Source organism: Setaria italica, chromosome I, assembly GCF_000263155.2.
Source record: "Setaria italica strain Yugu1 chromosome I, Setaria_italica_v2.0, whole genome shotgun sequence".
Taxonomy (NCBI): Eukaryota; Viridiplantae; Streptophyta; class Magnoliopsida; order Poales; family Poaceae; genus Setaria; species Setaria italica.
In genome coordinates this window covers 27025896-27047630 of record NC_028450.1, presented here as the reverse complement: position 1 = coordinate 27047630, position 21735 = coordinate 27025896, and the positions used below count along the sequence as shown (strand labels likewise).

The following is a 21735-nucleotide window of genomic DNA, read 5'->3' as shown; positions in this document are numbered from 1 at the left end:
AACACATCTTCGGCCGCGTCATCAATCCACAACTTCCAAACCAAGCATTCCTATTGGCTCACACCTTCCCTCTCAACCTTATCTCTTCCCAGTCCCACTTGCCACCATCATCCGCTCTACCTCTCTCTCGTGTTGCAACCAAGGCACGGTGGCAGCGGCCTGGCCTCCCAAGGATGGTCTCCGGCGGAGCGCGGGGCCTCCCAGGGGTGGCCTCCAGCGGCCTAGCCTCCCAGGGACGGCCTCCGGCAGTGGCCCGACCTCCCAGGGGTGGCCTCCAGCAGCGCGCGGGGCAGCCCCGGCGATGGGGTGGGATGGTCTTCGGTGGCGGCAGCCTCCCCGACCTCCCTGGCTTGGAGGCGGCGCACGGGGCCAAGGGCGGCCTCTGGCGGCGGCCCGGCCTCGCGCGGGGTGGCCTCCAGCGGCTGCGGCCTCCCCGGCCAGAGGCGGCGCACGGAGCTGGCGGCGCGCGGCTCCTCAACGGGGGAGCAGCTAACTGGCGGGACGTGGCTCCCTAGCGGGGGTGCAGGGCCCACGGCATGGCGGGGCGGCCTCCAACAAACAACGCGGCAGCGTGTGGCTCTAAGCGGGCGCACTGGACTGCTGGCAACTTTTTTTATTTTTTTAATTGATTACCAGGGTGGGTGATGGGATGATCCGCCTTGCAAATGGCATTTGCAGAGGCGGGCCACCCCATCACCCACCCCTGCAAATGGCATTTCCAGGGGCGGACCACCCTATTACCCACCCCTGGAAATGGTTTGCAGAGACGAGCCTATTATCCGCTCCTGCAAATAGTTATTTGTAGCTGTGAAAGCTAGGAGTGGGTAGCGCGCCCACCCCTGAAAATGTTGTTTCAACCGCCCCTGAAAACCGTTTTTGTAGTGGCTATCGACGATCACGTTACCTACAGATAATTAATGTAAACTGAGTATCCAGCACTACGTTGAACAGATGAAAATGGGGGAGCTGGTTCCTACTCGTCTTGAATCATCGCAAGCTTGATATCTTGCAGTTTAACATAGTACCGTCAACAATACAGTGCATGTGGTGATTTTAGCGTGATTCTATTTTTTTACTCAGAGGTATTTTTTTTTACTCAGAGGTATTTTGGCACCACAGTAATAAAATGGTCGCCTTAGACTTCCTGCCGTGCTCAAAACCATTTCACGAAGAATACGCATTCATGCCCGTGTGTTGCTACGGGCTCACATCCCCATCAGATAAACACGAAATGGATTATATTACACTGATGATCCCTAACACCATGCTCACAAAGAAGATAGTATTTTAATAGCATTGTCCACAATTATAGTCTTTCATGCATCATGTTCACAATTTAACAAAAAAATATTCTCACTTTCCTTCGTTTCAGCCTTCAGGCAGCCTGGTTAAGTCCGTGGTATAGAAAACAATACCACAAACATCTTACATGAATGTGTGATGAACACAAAACGCATTATACACAAGCAGCTACCTAAGTATGTCACGGTTGCAGGACAAATGAGCTCTGATGAGCAGAACCAACCAAATTCAAGGGATAACTCATTCGTCATGCTATCAAAGAATCAACTCGTTACTACATCCAGTGGCGGAGCTTCGTTGTGGCCAAGGTGGGCCATAGCCCCCCTAATCTCCTAAATTTGTTGAAGGAATAGCTAATTTGACTGCTTAAACACTATGGGGTGTTTGGTTCTTTAACCCGGATTAAAATTCATGTCACATCGAATATTCGGATGCTAATTAGAAGAACTAAACATGAGCTAATTATAAAACTAATTACTGGAAGCTAATTCAGGAGACGAATCTATTAACCCTAATTAATCCATCATTAGCACATGTTTACTGTAGCACCATATTATCAAATCATGGACTAATTAGGCTTAATAGATTCATCTCGCAAATTAGTCTCCATCTGTGCAATTAGTTTTATAATTAGTCTATGTTTAATACACCTAATTAGTATCTCAACATTCAATGTGACAGGAATTTTAGGAGGTCCTAAAGAACCAAACACCACTAATCTCCTCTGTTATTGGACCCTCTCATTTTTTCTACAAGCTCCCCCACTGACTACATCATCATTCTTTGTCCTGCCCATCACCACTGTCTCGTCTCCAACTGGGCCGCCCTGCTCCTCTCCACCACCCCATCTTCTCTGGCAAATAGTTCATATACATGCATTGCCTATTGTACAATATAGAATTTGAATACCTGAAAGCAAATCTTCGTATGTTTTCCGTAGTAGCATAGAGAAGAATAATTTTGTCTAATATAGTATGCACTATGCTCCAGAAACTCAACACAAAGGCAATTGACTTCAGCATCACTCTTTGTCCTTCAGCTACCAAACACGTTTCGAATTTAGTAAGGTCTACCTATAACCCGGTATCTTTCTGCATATACAAAGAATAGTTCAAAATAATGGCTTCAAATACACAAAATATACATAACAGAAAAACATATTTTTTTTCAATTCATGAGAACCTCATACTCGATACGGGCATAAAATTACCAAATGATATAAAGCATACCGTATCTTGCAAGGGAGTCTCAAGAAACAGTTTCAGTAACTCTTCTTTAACCCTTGTAGTAATTGGTCGTTTACGCAGCACTCAGAAGCTTTCCACTACCTACCTGTCTTGAGCACATAACAACAATCACAGTTGTCCTGGAAACCATGCCTATCAGCCTACCCACTGTCCAGCATCTTCCATGTGGTAGAAGCCAAACAAAAACTTACACTTGGCCAGAACTCTTAATCTCCACACGAAATCTACTGATGCAGGGCTAGAGGTAGACCCAATGCCGAGGAGGATATCACAAGCAGCAAACTCAGCACAGCATTTGGACTGATGTAAGGTGACTACATCCTAGTGTGACAGATGGTAAACAAGATCAATTGAACAGTTAAAAGAGTACACGTACGTCGCTTATTAAGCAAGCTGCAACCTTCTCCACTACCTAGCTAGAAGTTTACATAAGCATAGCGCAGTACATGCTACAAAAAATCTGTAGATGGGTACCTCTTCTCCTTAGATTGCAGTAGATTACACAGCACTGATACTGAATCCATCTGAAACTTGGAGCAATTCGCGAGGGACCTTATGGAAGGTATCTGAGGAACCAAATTACTTCTCTTTAAAATTGATGCTTTTGTCTCTTCAATGATACCTACAGAAATTACCTAGCCACCAGTGTTTGCACTAACTGAAAGTCAAATAGAAAGTATATTGACAATAATTGTCAATGCATGCCCTGGATTACAAAAAAAAAAATCTCTACTACTTTGCATACCATTCTACTAAGTCTCTCTGTGCAATACGATGAAACTGCTGGACCAAAAACCTATCAGAACTGAGGTCGATTAAAAATACAGCATTAAAGCCATCCTCGTGAGCAGAAAGACTTTTAGATAATTTCCCATCCTAAGTAATCTTAGATGAATTCTAACTGAAGAAATGCATGCACGGAAACAAATGGCAAGCAGGACGGTAAGAACCTACCCAGGTGCCATCGCTGAAGTTGCCTAGGTTGTTGTCCTCTTTGCAGCAGTGAGTCTGAACCTGAAACGAAATGACACATAAGATCAATGTGCAGGTAAGCAGTGGCAGCAGCATGCCGGCTTCTCAGTCAACAAAGTGCCAAATCACTACCACGCCACCATTGCTATACACATATGTATGTTAGTCAGTGATCACAACAGCGAAAGAATTAGACCAAGAGCTTGTTTGCACTCCATAATAGACTTGTCCGCATTCCATAATGCACTTGTCAGTGTTAATATTAACCATGCTGTAGCAACTAAAGTTATACATCTAATACGTACTCCTAAAGAAGGGGATCATGAAACTAGTGTAGTAAAAATGATGGCTAATTGGTCATGACTCCCTCAGGCGGCGAGCAATGATTTTGTGGGCCGTCAGACCCAATGTGGCAAGTAAGATGCTCAGAGTTTGAGTGAGGCAAACCGTCGAACATGCCTTGTGCATCTGGTCAAGGTTGTTGGGCGTGGCTGGATAGCCTCGATGCACCCACATGGCGGCGACGGTGACCAACGACCACATGTCTGTGAGGTTATGCTGCAGCACGACGTACTGGACAACCACGTCCACCGCCTTCCACGCCGGGCTCGTCGATGGCGCCGTGGCCAGCCCGCTTTACACGACGTCCACCGTCGCCTTCGTCACGGCTGCCTTCACCAACACCAGCTTCCGCTGCTTTCCCGCGGATACGACGACGCGTCGGTATCCATCTCCATCTCTATCTCCACCGGCAGCAGCCCTCCCGCAGAGCCCCGCGGCGGTCAGCACCAGCAGCGGATGGCGACGCCCGTGCAGATCAGCAAGGGAGCTGCGTCACTGCCCTCGCCCGATTCGGCTGCTCCCACAGCACCCACGCTCCTCGCGCCACTCAAAAGCGTCCTGCCCATGCGATGTCGCTGCTCTGGATCTGGGGAGGAAAGGAGGGTGGAAAACTAGGTCACGCAATCCGAGGCGGCGGCGCAGCACGTTCACGATGGGAGTCAGGATGGTCTATGGTCTACTGGTTTGTGAACCAAGAGGACATCAATCTACGGTATCAGTCTAAGATACACGAGGTCTATGCGAAGGGGTATCCTGATCATTAAACCTGAGCCATTGATTTGGATATCTATGGCTTCAAGATCATCTTCTTGCTCTGGCCGTCGATGGCGGCGTGTAGGCACGGTGGTGCCCAGGCACGTAACACTCCGATGGTTTGGACCTGGCCGGAGATAGGCTAGGACGAGCTATGGTTCATGGAATTGGCATCTCGCCTAGGAGTTCAAAGAGAGTAGAAGAGGTGTTGTCTGCTAGATCACGAGTATTTTTTTTGAACGAACAAGATAGAGGGTGTTTCGTTAGTATAGAAAAAAATACCAGACTACAGCTTTGGGAGACTATAGGCAAGGAAAAGAAAATAAAACTAAAAAAGACCGTTCGGTTGGATTGGAACGTCAACTTGAGTAATCACTTAACTCGAACCACCACGTCCGACCGGTTAGATTGGAACGTTAACGCGACATCACCACTCTACTCGTCACGACAGCAGAACTGGAGTTTTTATAGCATTCGCGGCACCCACCAACATTTACCCTCTTATAGTCACCGAAATCTCCAAGTGTGGCCCTGCGTCGACAGGGAACCTGAAGGAAGTAGACTGCACTCCATCGAGAAGGCCACCGCCATGCGGAACCTACCGCCGAAGTGCCGCTACAGACACCATACTCCACCTGACAGAGTGATACCACCGAATCTGGACCTCTGCAGGCTGCCTCGCAGTCGCCACCACAATAACACAACGCGCGAGGGCCTCACCACATCCGTCATTGGACTACATCTCGCTCTCGTTGCCTCGAAGAAAACACCGCACGTGGGGGCCTCGCCACACCCGCCTCGGTACTCCACATCACAGATTTATTTCTTATCTCGCTGTCAGTGTGGTGAGCAATGTTGCCCCGCTTTCCTAGATCTCCATCAAACAGCCGAGCCGCCGCCGCAGGTCGGCCTCTCCTCGTTGCTTCATCTGCGTGCATAGGCTTCGCCGCCACTTCAGCGAGCCAAATTTGTCAATTTGCGCCGTCTTCCAACGATGTACCGCACCGGATGGCCCAGCCAAGCTGAGAAACCCGCTGCGGTCCGCTGCAAGCCTAGTCGTCCGATGATGCTGTTGCTGCAAGCGTCATTCTCCGATGCAGTCCCACGCCACACTAACCATTGCCAAGCAACGCCAGCCACCGTGGTCCGCTGCAAGCAGCCAAATCTGATCACCATACGATAACCCCTAGCCGCCATCATGTTTGCAATTGCCACCACGTGAACTCGGCAGCCCCTGTCCAGCTTGCCACACGGCGGGATTGCCGCCACCAGCTATTGCTGCCCATGACCAATGGATCCGTGATGCCAAGCCGAGTTGGGTCTCTAGAGACGACGCCTCTAAGGAGGGCACGACGCCAATGGCACCGTCGTTACTCGTTCAGGATCTGGATAGAATTTTCACCAAGAGGAACCCCGTGTAGCAGGGTTGTAGCTCCAACAAGACGCCCCCAACGGGGAAAATGATGCCCTAAGGTGCCGCCGTCATCCCCACTAGCATGAAGGTCGGCAAGGGTTTTCGCTTGGAGCATCCCAATCCCTCGCTGCATGCTCCCAGCTCGGTACTCGCAGACCACAGCCACGGCCGCTTAGCCGGTGCGCCGCCGCCGCCGCCGTACCTCCACCTCCACGTTCCACAGGCCGCCGCATTTCGCTACACCTCTCCCCTCTTCTCCTCCGGTGCCTCCTCCACATCTCCTCCTCTGGCGGCCCCTCCGCGTCTCCTTCCTGCTTCTAGCTCACCTTCCTCTGCGACCCGGCCAGCGCCTACTCCGTGCCGTTGCCATCCTACCACGGTGCACTCTGTTGTGCGCACGTCACCGGTCCAACAGCCTGCTTGCAGCGTAGCTTGTGGTGGGTGCCTCCTCCCGCAACCTCTCTGTCGCCACCAGCTTCCACTGCGACCGTACTGATCGTGCACGCCATCCTCTCCGCTTGATACACGTTGCTTCCTTCCTACCACAGGCGCCTCTGTGCGCGTGCCAGCGTGACCAGCAGGATGGCCTGCCTCTGCGCCTCTCGTCATCGGCGCCGCAGCGCGCCACCCTCCACGCCGACCCTAGCGTTGCTGAGTTGGCATCCCCTCCGCAGCGCGCTCCTCCGCCCAGACCGCCGCCATCCCACATTTCTCGCAGCTAGAGCGCCGCCGCCCCTCGCGGCCAGATCGCCACCGCACTTCGTCGCCGCCGCTCACCCAGACCGCTGCCGCACCTCGCCTCCACCACTCAATGGATCCGGGGGCGGGAAGTCCGAATCCGCCCATGGAAGGGCCGAATCCGAGCTCCAGCCGCCCCCAGCGTGCCGCCCGATCGAAGCTCGTTCCGCCGTCCCAGCTCGGCGTAGAGCCGCAAACAATCAGTGCCCCCCCACCGCCGTCCTTGGGAGCCGGTCGGACTTCTGGCGGCCTCCTCCGGTGGTAGCGAGGTGGGAGGAGAGGGGAGGGGGTCAGCGGAGGGCGCCACCCATGACGCCCTCCGAGGGAGCGACGCGGGGGCTAAAGTTTTTTACATCGAGGGACAATAAGTATCGGATTGGAGTTGGAGTTGTAGGCACCAGCGGCCATCGGGCTTGGGTTCGATGCGACGGGCGTTGCCGTGTCGGACGAGACCTCAACGACAGGTCATGGGAGGCGCCGGTGGCGCCGGGTTGGAGGAGTCTTCAGCGTCGGGTTGCAAACGATGGTGGCTCAGGGTTGTTGGAGTCCTTAGCTCCGGGTTTGAGGCGAAGGATCATTGGAGGTGACGGGCAACATTGTGTTGGAGGCAGGGTGGAGGCGATTGCGGCATCGATGGCGGAGGTGAGCCAGAGGGGATGGCGGCGGCGATGGCGTACGCGTATGCGCTATGGATCCCTTGCGGGCTGTTGTGCTGAGACGAGGGTGGGCGCCTTTGCCTCGATTGTAGGATCGCAGATGGTGGAGGGACGGCTCAAAGGCAACTCTGAGGATCGACAGCGGAACGTGTTGGGCGCGGAGGGGTGGACGGCCTACGGAAGGCAACGCCGGAGGGGGGGACCGAAAATCGAAAGGCCTCGGTACTGCAATGTTTGGTCCCGTTCCAGGTTCTTTAGCTGTAGAGATAAGCTAAAACAAATCATACTTTTAAAATTATTAATGTTAATGGTGTAGGCGTATAAAAACCCCAACCTGTCAGATCGTACATAGCTGCAGCCGGAATATAATGGTAGGCGGTGCCAGCGGCGCCAGATATCTGAGTATTCCCTCTGTTAATTAATATAATCATTTCTAGTATTTTTCCTATGAAAACGAGTGCTTTTCTACAAACTAAACTTTCAATTATTTTGGAGTGATTTGTTTGTTTAACGAGAAGTGGAATAGACTTTATCTTTGTTGACGTTCTGGAAGATGCTTCAGAAGGTTCTATGGATCATTGAATATCATGGCTTTCTATACTAGAAGATTCGGTAGGGCTGCAGCGAAGTACTCCACCATTTTCGGCTGCACAAGCCCCGTAAGTGTCCACCTTGCCACTCTATACACTTGCTGACTCAGTCTCTAGAGTTGGGGCCTACATGTTTTCAGTTTCTTTCATGTACAGTACTTTTTATGTCTATATCCATCCAAACTATAGCTTCACGTATATGATTATTTCCGATAAAAAAAAGCATTGCTTCCCATCAATGATAAGATCCTTCTCATGATCATTTGGTAGGATGACCCTTCTAACTTAAATAAACCAGCAATATTTTAGCCGAAATAATTTTATTTGGCGCTCACAGTTTGCCACTCGTACATAGAGACTCATCACATTCACATATGACTGATAAATAGCCATCCCAAATTTGAAAAATTATACATGTCATATGAGATCATAAAACCCGGTTATCTCAAACAAATAAAATGATTTTTGAAATGACACAAAAAGTGCATCCTTGGTCACGAGTGACCCACCCCCCTTCCTCTCCCCTCCTTACACAAACGAATTGGTGACTTGTTTGTTATAGTTGCGTACAACTCTTTTCGTTTCAAATTATAGGTCGTTTTGGATTTTCTAAATTCATAGAGATTATTATTGCATCTAGACATACACCATGTCTAGATGCATAATAATATCTATGAACTAAAAAGTCAAAACGAACTATAATTTGGAACGGAGGGAGTACTTGTCACTGTTTTGCCTTGACTGCATGTAGCATTAAGTTATTTGATTTGATTCTTAATGGAACGTAGTTTACTAACATTCTCTCTTTAGTGCTATTCCCTTTAACTTTATTTATAAATAATCTTTGCCATGTGCAGTAAAAATATAATTTTGTTTTGGACCAATTGCTTTATTCAAATATAAAAGTCATTACGTACAAATCCGTGCCTTGAAATCTTAGAGTTATCTAAAGATCTTCGTTCAGTGTCACGCAAAAACAGTCCCAGCCAAATTACAGTGTGATTCAGGAAGTTATCCAAGTACCTCCCCGTGTGGAAAATGCTTCGCAGTTTCTAGAATCTTGATCAACTTTTTTCCGGTCTTTGGGTGCCGTGTGCGCATACATTTCCGTACTTCTTTGCGTTATTGCTCCGCTTCGGAACATGCTGCTTACCGCCAAAATATTAGCCGGCTCAGTCACAGACAAGTGAACTATAAATTGTAGCTTGGAGCTCCCACTTCCCAATCCCAACAGCCTTTTCATACGAGATCATCATCAACGCGACTAGGGTAACAGTGACACCAACAGCTGATGCGGCCACCTCCTTCGTCCACGACTCCGACGGCTGCGCTACGCCGGGACACGGAGGCGGCAGCCATCGCCGCTGCCCTGGCGCAAGTCATTGCCGGCGGCAGTAGTGGCACGACGCTGACCCACCTCCAGAAGGCATCCACCGCGCCGCCGCTTGTCATGCCGCTGTGCTCGTCGACGGCAGTGGGCAACCATCATGGGCACATCGGACCGCCGGCTTATCACGGGGAGACGTCGGCGCACAGTGTTTCGGGTACCTCTGTTTGCTCCCCTGCACCGGTCGCATCGCCGAATGGATGCTCATGTGATTGTTGCCATGTTGTGTTCAGCCTCTGCAGTGCAAGATCGCACTGCGCCTGCGCAGAGCTTGGTGCCGGCGCCAACAGAAGCTCCAATGGCATCGACGTGGCCGCAAGGAACAGAGCAGGGGTTACTGGCGCCGCCGGCGGCGCCGCGTGGCTACCGCGGGGTGAGGCGCCGGCCGTGGGGCAAGTGGGCGGCGGAGATCCGGGACCCCAGGAAGGCGGCGCGCGTCTGGCTCGGCACGTTCGTCACCCCCGAGGACGCGGCGCGCGCCTACGACGCCGCAGCGCTCCGCCTCCGCGGGAGCCGCGCCAAGCTCAACTTCCCGGAGGACGCCTCGTCGCTCCGCCACCTGCCGGCCACTGTGGGCTCTTGGCAGCCCGCCTCCGGTGGGGATGGGGCCATGGACCGCCCGCCGTTCCCGAAGATGGTGTGCAGTGACAATGGCCGGTTCATGGGTTCTTGGAACGTCGGAACCTCGTTGGCTTCGCCTAAGGCAGCATGCTCGACTGCTCCCGTCGACGCTACTCTGCTTTGTGGGAGTCATGTAACAGGTAGCAGGGGAACAGAAGACGCGGGAAATGGTATTGAAAAATGCAACAGCGCCAAACACTCATAGAAATCAATGTCTATATCCCGCAATGGGATCGGCATGGCAGTAGCTGCCTTTTTTTCCGCTTAGAGACGGCGTAGTACTTGTAGGTTTTTGACGAGTGTTTATATTTAATTGTTACATGTACACATGTATATAGATATGAAACCCACAGCAAGAAATTGTCTCCTTGGAAGAAACACGTTTTTCAAATAGATTATTCCATAATGATTCGGTGAAGTGATTCTCGAACTAAGGGCAGCTCCAATATTGGCTAAAATCGAATAGTGGTCGGAAAATATCGAATAGAGCATATAGTATGGTTTGACACTTGCATGTGCTGTTGTTGTTTGTATCGTTTCATAGAAAAAAGGCAAAGATTCTGCTTTACTTTTACCTTTTTTTTACTTTTACCTTTTTCTATCCAACTGTGGGCCTCACCAATCGACTACCACACTCCAGCAATCGAACCATAGTTGCATGCGTATTGTGAAGTCCACCGAATCGAACTCGTCACATAGAACCCCTTCACCTATAAAAAGTTTATTATATAGAGACAATCATAAAGAAAACACTTTCAGTCACATAAAATCAACCTAAAGAATTAGAAGTAATAAGCGTGGAACTTTGCTAAACAGTGCTTAAAGCCTAAACAACTATTAGATTTATTAGGTGTTACTCGCTCTCTCTGTGCAAGATGGGCCAGAGGCCGATAAATATGGAAGATGGAGGAGGAACAAAGGCTGGGCAGCGGCGCTAGCCTTCAACGAGAGAGCAACCCGTTTTTCTCCCCTGGACGACCCAGTGAGGACCTAAACCACATATCCTCGTGGAGCTAGGCTGGCCGACTTGCTACTGGAACTCTGGAAGGCAGCACACGGGCGGTGACTTGTGGGTGTGTCCAACACGTGCGTGGGTGGTCCAAGGCGATCGATCGATGTGCGCCGCTCTTTCCGAGCGGTCAGTTGTTCTTTGGTGACCAGTAGTCCAGAGTCCAGATGTAATTAAACTAGACCGAATGACCGATCGATAGCCATTTGCAACGATCGACGTCGAGGCTCCACTCGATCACACCAAGATTTTTTAAGAAACCCTATATTTTGCTCATTATGTACCAACTTACACTTCTCGAAGTTACGCGTGCACGCATGATATATACAGGTCTAGGCATATTTAACATCTTAGCATTATTTTTTTCTGAAATGACAGAGCTTTTTTTAGTAATTTTTTTTCAAAAAGGAGAGTTTTTATATGATTAAGATAATCCTTAATTGGCAAAAATAAATCCCCAACCTATCTTCTCTATTTTTTTAATTTACAGACGCAAACGTATACATACACATATACACACTCATCCCTATAATACATGCATGCAACCAACCTCTATAAAACATTCGAGAGACTGAAATTGACGGAACTCGAGATTAACGAGGTCACCATAGATCTCGCTATTAATGCGCACGTCGCCTACCACTGAAAGAACAAAGCCAGTTAAATTCTAATTTTAATGTAGCCAGTAAAATGCGAGCACTCGTATCAGGTCAAGTACTCGAATTTAGATGAGCCCGGTTGATTCTTTGTCCATTTCAAAACACCACGTCCTCCTATTTCCTTTTTGGTATTCGCCTATTCCAATGCATAATTTTTTCCGCGAACATATATTTTGCAAATATACATTTCTATAGTAAATTGGTAATGGTAGGGAAGAAACTAATTAGCAAGTATTGTATGATAAATGATAAATTATGAATCAACGCTCGGGCATTTAGCAAAAAATAATATCCTCGTCGGCCACTTAATACTATTGTATTAACTCTCGGAATATCTCTTATATTCCCAAACACATGGGTACTTAAGAGAAATCTTAAAGAATCGTGGGCCGTTAAAAGAACACTCATTTTTTTAGAAAAATATAATAGTGGATACGACCTTATACCTTTATACTGCAATGCATGTCGACTGGTACTTCGTGATTTTCTTCTTCTGCATATGCGTCCGACGCGTTATCCTGAATCCTACGGCGACGTGTTGGTAGTTTGGGTTGCTTTGCTGGAGGCACTGAAAAAAAGAGCAACATTCGTACGTGTCTTGAGTTGAGTAACTGAAGTCTAATGTCCATGCATGGTGCGTATGCCCTGTGGCGTAGGAGTACTTTACATCCCCGTTCGGCTCCGATAACTCTGTCTCGCTCTGTGACGGCCCAGCGTGTCCCCACTGCCACGTCACACTGTACACGTTTCCTCACCGCTTCCACGTCAGTCTCACGTGTTGGAAGCCGACACGTCAGGTTTACTACACCTCACGCTAGGCGACGTCTCCCTCCGTCCACCTGATGGTGGCGGCGGCGGAATAATGCTGCCTGCATCGACGTCTGGCAAAGCAAGCAAGTGGATGACGAAGTATAAATAGTTGACACCTCTCTACTGCTTCCTCATCCGGACGAGAAGACGAAGCGAAGGGCACTGGTGTACCATGCGGCCGCCGCAGTCTTCGCCCGCGCTGGTGGCGTTAACCGAGGATGCTGAGGCAGCGGTCATCGTGGCCGCCCTGACGCACGTCATTACCCATGGCCGTGGCGCGGCGCCGACGCCGCCGGGGACGTCGCTCGCCGTGCCGCCGTGTCCGTCGACGGCGACGGGATGTCACCTTGGGCATGTCGGGCAGGCGGCGTGCCACGGTGAGCCGTCGCCGCCGGCGCACGTTGTTTCGGGTACCTCTGCTCGCTCCCCTGCGCCGGTCAGATCGCCTAATGGGTACTCACGCGGTCGTTGTGCTCTGCTTTGCGTTTACAGTGCACGATCGCTCTCCATGTGAGCAGCGCCTGATGGCGTCGGCGACGAACGAGCTAGCGCCAATGGCGTGGCCATGGTCGCAGGAAGCACAACGGGCTACAGCGGCGGCTGCGGCCTCGGCGCGGCGCGGCTACCGCGGGGTGAGGCGACGGCCGTCGGGCAAGTGGGCGGCGGAGATCCGGGACCCCAGGAAGGCGGCGCGCGTCTGGCTCGGCACGTTCGTTACCGCCGAGGACGCGGCGCGCGCCTACGACGCCGCGGCGCTCCGCTTCCGCGGGAGCCGCGCCATGCTCAACTTTCCAGAGGATGTCTTGTCGCTCGGCCACATGCCGGCCGCTGCGGGCTCTCGGCAGCCCGGCTCCGGCTGGGATCGCACCATGGACCGGTCGCCGTGCCCGGAGATAGTGAGCCGGAGGGAGGCGATGGATGGGTTCATCGGCGGTGGCAATGGCCGGTTCTTGGGTTTTTGGAGCATCGGGATTTCGTCGTCGTCGCTGACGCCGAAGCCTACATGTTCGGCTGCTCCCGTCGTCGCTCCTCTGCTTTCTGAGAGCCACAGAACAGGGAGCAGTGGAATAGAAGACGACGCAGAGGGTGTTTGGGAAAGAACCAACAGCGCGAGATAGCTCGTCACAGAAATCACTGTCTACATCTCGCTGGTGGATCGGCATACCATGTCGTAGTTTCCTTTCCTTTGAGACGGCGTAGTAATTGCAGGTTTTTGTCGAGTTTATTTTTCACTTTTGTTTTACATACACTACACGTGATATTATTTTCTGTTGGAAAAAAAGTCTATTTCCAATTCTCGAGTTCTTTTCTCAAGTAATTTCTTCTCATGTAATTTCTTCCGCAAAATACCTCCCTCCACTCTTAAAATCATTCAGATTGAAGTGCCCTTAATTTTTTAGAACCACCTCCGTATGGATCGCATGGCTCATATCTAGAGCGGATCCAACCAAAAGTGTTAAGGGCCTAAAGTCTTCTTTTTCCTCTTCCCCACCTCCCCCTCTCTCTTCTGCACTCACATTTCTCTTCCCTTTGCTCCAATAGAAGTTGCAGCCAGTTTTGCCCCTCCTCGTGGATCCGCCAGCATGTACTAAAGAGAGGCTTGTAGGTGCAGTTCAACCTTACATACACAGTGAAGATATTCTTACATAAAGAACACAATGGGTACGTAAACAAAGTATATATTGTGTCTTGGAACAAGTTTCACCGTTGCAAAAAGCATATAATTCTGCCTACTCTTTTCTTTTGCGCTTGTGTATCCAATTTCCTATGCATTGAACGTATGTAGGGATGCAGGTGCCTACTTGGCTTAATTATTATGGTTCATCAATTATAGGTTACAATACATATCCGCGCTGATTCTTTCTCTTTTTTAAGAAACCTAATTTTGTCTCTTGTTTTTTCATTTCTGTTCCAAACTCTATACATAATAATAAATGTTTATTGTATTACAATTTTGTCAATATTCTTTTAAACTTGATTCGACAACATATGAAACCTATTTTACATTTTATATGACAATTTCAAAAAAAAATATACCCAAAATTTTGAATGCGTATATTAGATTGTACTTTTTCAAATGTTGAATTGTATAAATAAGAAAACAAAGTAAAACATGTATATTTTGGATCTTATTTTGTTTCATTTTTCTATACAACATAGTGGGTCAAACAGAAACCAAAACAGAGTCGAGGTTAAAGAGAACAAGCATCTTATGTTGCGAGGCGTGTATGAACTGCTTGTACAACAGTTGGTAGAAGCTCCAAGGTAGGAGCTGGCCTAGCAAAAGTTCGAGGCCTTGTTCCTGCAATGGCCTCCAAAGAAGGCCGGATCAAGGGAGGCATGAGTTCGATGGCTAGCAATTGGGTCCAACGAGAACAACAGCAGCTAACTCGAGCAGAGCCGATGGAGAGCAGGCCCATTGATTTTTTTTTCTTTTAACCTGCTTCTTGCTGAATCGATTGATTGTTTAACAGAGGAGATTCTTCCATACAAGTCATCGTTGTCATCGTTTTGCAAGTTCTCCTGGTTATACCAAAATAACTCTGAGCTACGCACATGATTTAGGAGTGGATTTATATTTGCACATAGGAAAGGGATGTGGAGCTATATGAGAACACAAAGCACACGGATCATGACATACAGAGCTGTATGTGCACATCTGAAGACCTACAAGGCGAAATGTGGCCTGAGTGAGCAGATGCGTGCTGTTCGATAGATGAACAAGGAGGGGAGAAGCTCAGCTCAACATGCAAGTTCTTGTGATTCGTCTGTTCTCTAAACTTCTGATGATTCCCAATCCTACAGACACAACTGAATGCATGGTATATGAGCCTCAATCTTTAAAGATTGGGTTTTCACTTGAACGGATAGACGACACTCATCTCCCCGTCCACCTCTCATATACCTGGTGTTACCCTGATTTGAACTCTGAAGGTACGTGTCCAGTGTCCTTTTTCGCTCCTGCGTTTTTAAGGACGTAGTGGTCGTTGCACACACTCATGCAGCAAATGCTCTTTACTCAACTCCAGTCTCCAGACAGTGGACATGATTTTTTTTAAACGAACTGGCTGAAGAGCTGCCTCTATTATATTAAAAAGAAGGAGAGGTCCGATAGGTAAGTAAAAAACATTAACATGTGCTACGCCTTAGGGGAGGTCAGCCTTAAAAGAAAACGCAAACATATATACTGTGATGATGAAATTAGGAATGACGCAGTAGGGCCGCCAGGTGCTTTCCTCCTGCAGCGATCCACAAGGATGCCTCGTCTTTAATGGTTTCAATAACGTGCTAGGTTGTGGATTCTTTGCGAGAAACACTTCTAGAGTTGCGCTCCTTCCAGATTTCCCAGCAGACAAGGATAATGAGAGACTTGAGTTCTTTATCCGCACTCTCCATGTTGGCTATAGACGACCACCATTGATGGACAGAGTCCCTTTGTGCCAAAGCTATTGGATCCGCACACTCCATGTTGGCTATAGACGACCACCATTGATGGACAAATTCCCTTTGTGCCAAAGCTGCTAGCAGGAGACCTACACTGGTGACCCAGTTCGTCATCTCTCTCCAGATCCTCTTTGTGAAATGGCAGTCGGTGAATAGATGCACGCCTATCTCCTGCTCCTGCCAGCAGAGGAGGCAGTTTTCCGAGTTTGCCCATCCTTGAGCTTGTAGTCTATTGGATGTCCATACCTTATTCTGTAGCACCAGTCACACGAAGAATTTATGTTTTGGTGGCATCCAAGTTTTCCACATGAGCGATTTGAAGTTTATTTTCATTGCTCCGACGAATTTCACACGGTATGCCAACGCTGCTGTGTATTCCCCATTGCTCGTAAATTTCCAAGTAATTGTATCTTGCTCGCCTGGCCTAAGATTTGTTTCTCAGATTACCCTCCATAAGTGAATAAATTCCACGTTGCTCGCCAAGGCTTCCTGCACCGATCATGTCTTCCCCTTGGAGATCTTGAGTAAGTTTTGGGCCATGTCACATGGCTGTTGTCCTTGCATCCGCGCGCTATGCCAGAAGGAAGTTCTTGTGCCATTGCCCACTTCAATAGATGTCACCACGGTGAACAAAAGCCTGTCGGTTGTGGTGCAAGGGAGGTCAGTGCCCTCCCATCTCTTTCCCCCGTGTCTAGTCCTTCCAGAGCCAGCATAGTCTTAGGGATCTTGCAAATCATCGCAAATCGTCCTAGGTGAAGGATACCCAAATCCCCTAAATCTGTCGGCCACACTGATCTTGGCCACTTTACCTTGCATTTTGCCCCGTGAGGGCCTCTGCCCCAGCCCAGAGGAAACTTTTCCTATTGTCGTCAATTTCCTTTAGCACGCTCTTTGGTGCTCGTAGGGATGTCAAGAAGTAGATTACTTGCGAGGTGAGTACCGATTTGACTAGGGTGAGACGTCCAGCGTGGTTTATGTTTTTTCCATTCCAAGTTGTCATTTTAGCCACCGCCTTGTCTAGCAGTGGTTGGAAATCAATGCATCATAATCTGCCAATGGTGAGAGGTAGGCCCAAGTACTTGGTGGGAAATTTGGTGCGTCTTGCCGGTAGGGGTTGCAGGATCTCCTCCAGGTCCATGGGGTTAAGCAGGGATGCTTGCCATCCACCCAAGTACCTTTCTGCATTGGCGATCAACGGGGAGAACACAGAGAGGCACAGCTTCTCATTGGACAGCGGCAGACCCAGGTACATTTGGGGGAATTCGCCCAATTGGCAGCCCAGGATGCCCTTCAGAGCTTTGACCATCGCAGGAGGGGTGTGCATCGGGACCATGGTGCTTTTGTTGAAGTTGATCCAAAGGCAAGTAGCCGCAAAGAAGCGATCCAAGACATCCTTCAGCATTTGCAAGCTCAGACAGTTCGCAGCCAGGAGAATTAAGGTGTCATCTGCATACTGCAGTACGGGAAATGGAAGATCAGGGGCGGCTAGGTGCTAGATCCACCGCTCTTGCTTGATCATTTGCTGAAGTACATCGGCTACCAGCAGGAAAAGGTAGAGGGAGAGAGGGTCCTCCTATTGCAGTCCACGTTTGCAAGCAAACCATGGGCCAAGACTTCCATTAACAAGCACCGCTAGCTTCGATGTCACCAATATGTCTAAGACCCAGCGGCACCATTCATGGGGGAATCCTCACGCAACCATCATGGCGGCAAGGCTCTCCCAGTTGACAGAGTCAAAAGCCTTTGCGAAATCAAGCTTGAGAACAAGAGTAGGTAGCTTGCGGCGGTTGCAGCACTTAACTAATTCCATCCCATAGATGAAATTCTCAGAGATGGATCGGCCTTTAATGAATCCTGTCCGGTCCACGTCAATGAGGTTGGGTATCTCCCGTTGAATCCTGGTTGTCATCATGTTCGCAATGATTTTCAACGAGCAATTTTGGAGGCATACTGGCCAAAAATCGTCTGGCTTCATAGATGCGCCGTGCTTTGGGATCGTGATGATAGATGATCGGTTGAGGCACTCCAGCTCGGCCTCACGAGCTGGAATGCCCGAGCAAGGCACATAAATGCCGGCGAGATAGTGCCCCACACAGCCACGTAGAAGCCTAGGCCGAAGCCATATGGCCCCAGCGAGCTGTTGCATTTCATCGCGCGCACCGCCACACGGGCCTTATTTTCAGTGAACAACGCAACGAGCGGCTCGGGGGTGACCGTGGTGGAACCAGCATAGAGCGCCGCAACGTCGATGGGCACATTGGCGTTGAAATTTTTTTATTTTTTTAATTTTTATTTTAGTATTTTGCAAAAATATATAGCCAAATAAAAAAAATTGCAAATCTATACCTATACCACCGTTTGAAACGGCGGAAGGTGTACTGTAGCAAGTTACCGTCAGTTGAACCGGCAGTAAGTTCTCTCCTTTGGGCAGTATACATTCAAAAAATCATAACTAATTCATATGAACTTGGATAGAGATAAGTTTTATATAAACATTGTAGCTCTCGATGAGATTTACAGCTTTGTAGTTCAAACTGTTTTCATTTGGTGCCATCTTTGTGCTCAAATAATCAACACAAGTTTCAGATCTAAAATTAAAATTTAGATCTGAAATACTTGTCAACTGTTTGAGCTCCAAGATAATATCAAATGAAAAAATTTTGAACTAAAACATTGTAGATCTCGTCAAGATCTATAATTTTTATATAAAGTTTATCTCCATCTGAGTTCATATGAATTAGTTATGATTTTTTGAAAGTGTAATGCCCAGATGAGGAACTTACTGCCTGTTCAACGAGCGGTAGATTGCTTCCGCTGTTTCAAATGGCGGTATAGCTACAGATTTGCAATTTTTTCGTTAGGCCATATTTTTTTGCAAAATACTAAAATATAAAAATATATAAAAAAATTATTGGTGTCGCGACCCCGAGCAGCCTGTGCAGGTGGGCCGTTAGCGTCCTCGTCTTGGCTTCATGGGAGGAGACCACCACTCCCGCGACCTCCAGCGCACGAATGTGGTTCATGCGCAAGCATCGGCTGGTGTGGTTCATGCGCAAGCGTCGGCTGGTGTGGGCGTGGAAGAATTGTGTGTTGGATTCACCTTCCCAGATGACACAACACTTCCCCTGTTGCTTCCAATACGCAGCGCGTTCGCGCAGCGAGATGGCAAGACTGTCCTGGCAAATTTGGCGCAGCATCAGTTCACCTGCAGAGAGCATACGCCCTTCCTCGAGCACATCAAAGAGGTATATGAAAAGTTTGCAGTTTAAGTGTAGGGAGGGGCTGGGGGAGCACACTTACGCCGCGCCTATACCTTCAACGTGCACCGGACTGCCTTTAGCAAACTGACAAGATTGGCAGTCGTGCCATGAGCAGAGTTGCTTTGCTAGACCGAGAGCACAGAGGGGAGGAAGTACGAGTTCTTGAGCCAAGCATTCTCAAAGAGGAAGAGGTTTGGTTTTGGGATGGCAATGGAGAGGAACAGTTGTATAGGTGTGTGATAAGATGTTGGCTTTGTGAGGGATGTGAGGGATGAGTTGGGGAAAGCTAAGCTCATGGAGACATCGAAGAAGACACGATCGAGCCGGGCGAGAGTAGGGGTGGCGTCATGGTTCGACCAGGTGAAGAGGCGATCTAGCAGTGGGATGTCGAAGAGCCCCAGCTTGTTAATGGTGTCGCTAAAAGCATTGGACAGAGAGAGGTTAACCAAGCCATTGCTGTTATCCTCCTCACCAAGAGTTAGGTTAAAATCCCCCGCAAGCGCCCAATATTATTAGAGACCAAACCAGCGACCGCCTCAAGGTCTTTCAGAAACTCAACGGAGTACCGATGATTAGCTGGGGCATACAAGTTCGTGAAAGCAAAGGAGTAATCAGATGCAGTGGAGGAGAACGTTGTTAGTGTGCGATGACGCGTGATATAAGAAACCAAAGTGAGAGAGCGGGGGTTCCATGCGGTGATCAAACCACCACGGGTGTCCAGTGCATCGATGCAACGAAGTCAGTGAGGTGGGGTGGGAGGAAACTGCAAGCTTTCAAGTGGTTTGTGAAGCTCAACTTCATTTCTTGTAAGTAGACGATGTCCAAGCACGTCCAGGCCAATGTGTCGCGGACAGTGTCACACTTGTCGCAATCACCGAGGCCCCAGACATTCCAGGAGAGGAGAGAGTAGGAAACTGTGTTTGCATTCATAGTTCTTGGGGGCACCAGTATAGAATCCTGGGCATAGTGCATAGGGGCGACCAGGCGGTAGACCGCCGAGCAAACACAATTTACATACCCATGGCCACGAAGGCACAGGGGCTAGAATAAGAGCATCGCTGAGTCCGTTGCGTGTTCCGGCGTGCACAGGTACAGGTGCACACCTTGGCGGTTGGGGGCATGTGCCACCACTAGTAGGATAGTCATGCTCTGGAAACGGAGCAGGTGATAGCAGCACAGCAGGCGGCGAGGCATTGGCGGCAGCTGACGCGGGCGATGGGTGCCAGGTGAGCAAAAGCACGGGCTAGGAATGGCAGGTGCATAATGTGGGGAGGTCGGTGCGCAGGATGTGCAAGATGAGCGGCATAGCAAGCAAGCGGGGCAAGCGGTATGTATTTATGAAACCAAAGCATAGGATGCTGACTCCCAGGAACGCAGCAAGGTGAAGTGGCACGGGTGTGTTTGAAGCAAGCGTCGCGAGCAGTGGTGGGAGCTGGGCCGGACCATCAAGTGAGCCGGGGAAGGTGGTGGAGGAGGTGGTGGCGCCGGCCCAAAGAACGGGATCCATTCCCCGTTCTCGTCGAATTGCTGTGCGTGCGGCCAGAAGTGGAGGCCATTCTATTGGAGGATGATTCCATGGCCATTCGGTGGATGCACACCAACATGGTACAACACATGTTGCAGCTCAATTTCAAAATGCAGACAAGGGCGATCGAAACCAGGGATACAAAGAGGGTTGATCTCCATCACCGTACCAATGCACTTGTAGATCTCGTGTACCTTCTCCATGTTTCAGTGCTCCTCCAGGAAGTTCCACACCACGACATGGGCCAACCACTCCGACTCCTGGATGAAGCGGTCATCCGTCTCTTCTACCCATTCCAACTTGATTGTGACCCCATGGAGGCAGAATAGCTGAGCGGTCATGGATTGCTCCCTTGCTGCCACAGATCCAAAGTGGAGGAGGGTGACGCCATGGGACGATAGGAGGATCTGGAACCCAAGCTCTGGCATGGCTCCATGGAATGCCGCGTGGATCAGAGGGGGCTGGATTTCGCGGTAGTGGAAGCTGGCCCAACCTCCACGAAGGCGAACCGGGCAGCATGTTCCCAGTCCCTCTCACTGACCCAGATCTCAACATAGGCAGGGCCATCATTGAGGTCATCACTCTCCACCAACATCTCCTCCTCAACATCCTCCTCCTCCTCCAGTGGTGCCTCATCTTCATCATTGGTTGCTTCGTCCACCAGCACTGCGTGAGCATGCAGTAGAGCGTGTCGTGGGGGCATAGGTGACTACTGGGTTGGCGGAGCTTGCTGTGGGCTTTTGTCAGGAGTTGAGGTTGCGCTTGCTTGCAGAACTTCTCGGGCGGGCCAACGAGGCGCTGCCCACCATCCTAATGTCGCAAGCCTTTGGGGATCTTGTTGTCGGCCCGTCGTGGTGGCGCTCCCAGGATGCTCTTGCCCTTATCCATGGGCTTGCGGAACAAGTCACCAAGGAAGTAGACCTCATCACCTAGCGTCGTCCTTGGTGGTGTCATCTGGCGCCAACCGGATGGCCTGATGCTAGAGGAGGCAACCATATAGAGGGGG

The 21735-nt window shown here is 49.7% G+C and overlaps 1 protein-coding gene and 1 long non-coding RNA gene across 2 annotated transcripts; one reads left to right on the top strand and one right to left on the bottom strand.

The window, feature by feature from the left end:
- Positions 1 to 2876: 2876 nt before the first annotated feature.
- Positions 2877 to 3565, bottom strand: LOC111256103. The gene is made up of 2 exons (XR_002676148.1): positions 3504 to 3565; positions 2877 to 3115 (listed from the first exon to the last, which is right to left on the bottom strand). It is a non-coding gene; the product is annotated as an uncharacterized LOC111256103 (long non-coding RNA).
- Positions 3566 to 13054: 9489 nt separating this feature from the next.
- On the top strand, positions 13055 to 13618 carry LOC111257931 (ethylene-responsive transcription factor ERF114-like). Its single transcript, XM_022828441.1, has one exon. The coding sequence runs from the start codon at positions 13055 to 13057 to the stop codon at positions 13616 to 13618; it is 564 nt and encodes a 187-aa protein (XP_022684176.1).
- The last annotated feature ends 8117 nt before the right edge of the window (positions 13619 to 21735 follow it).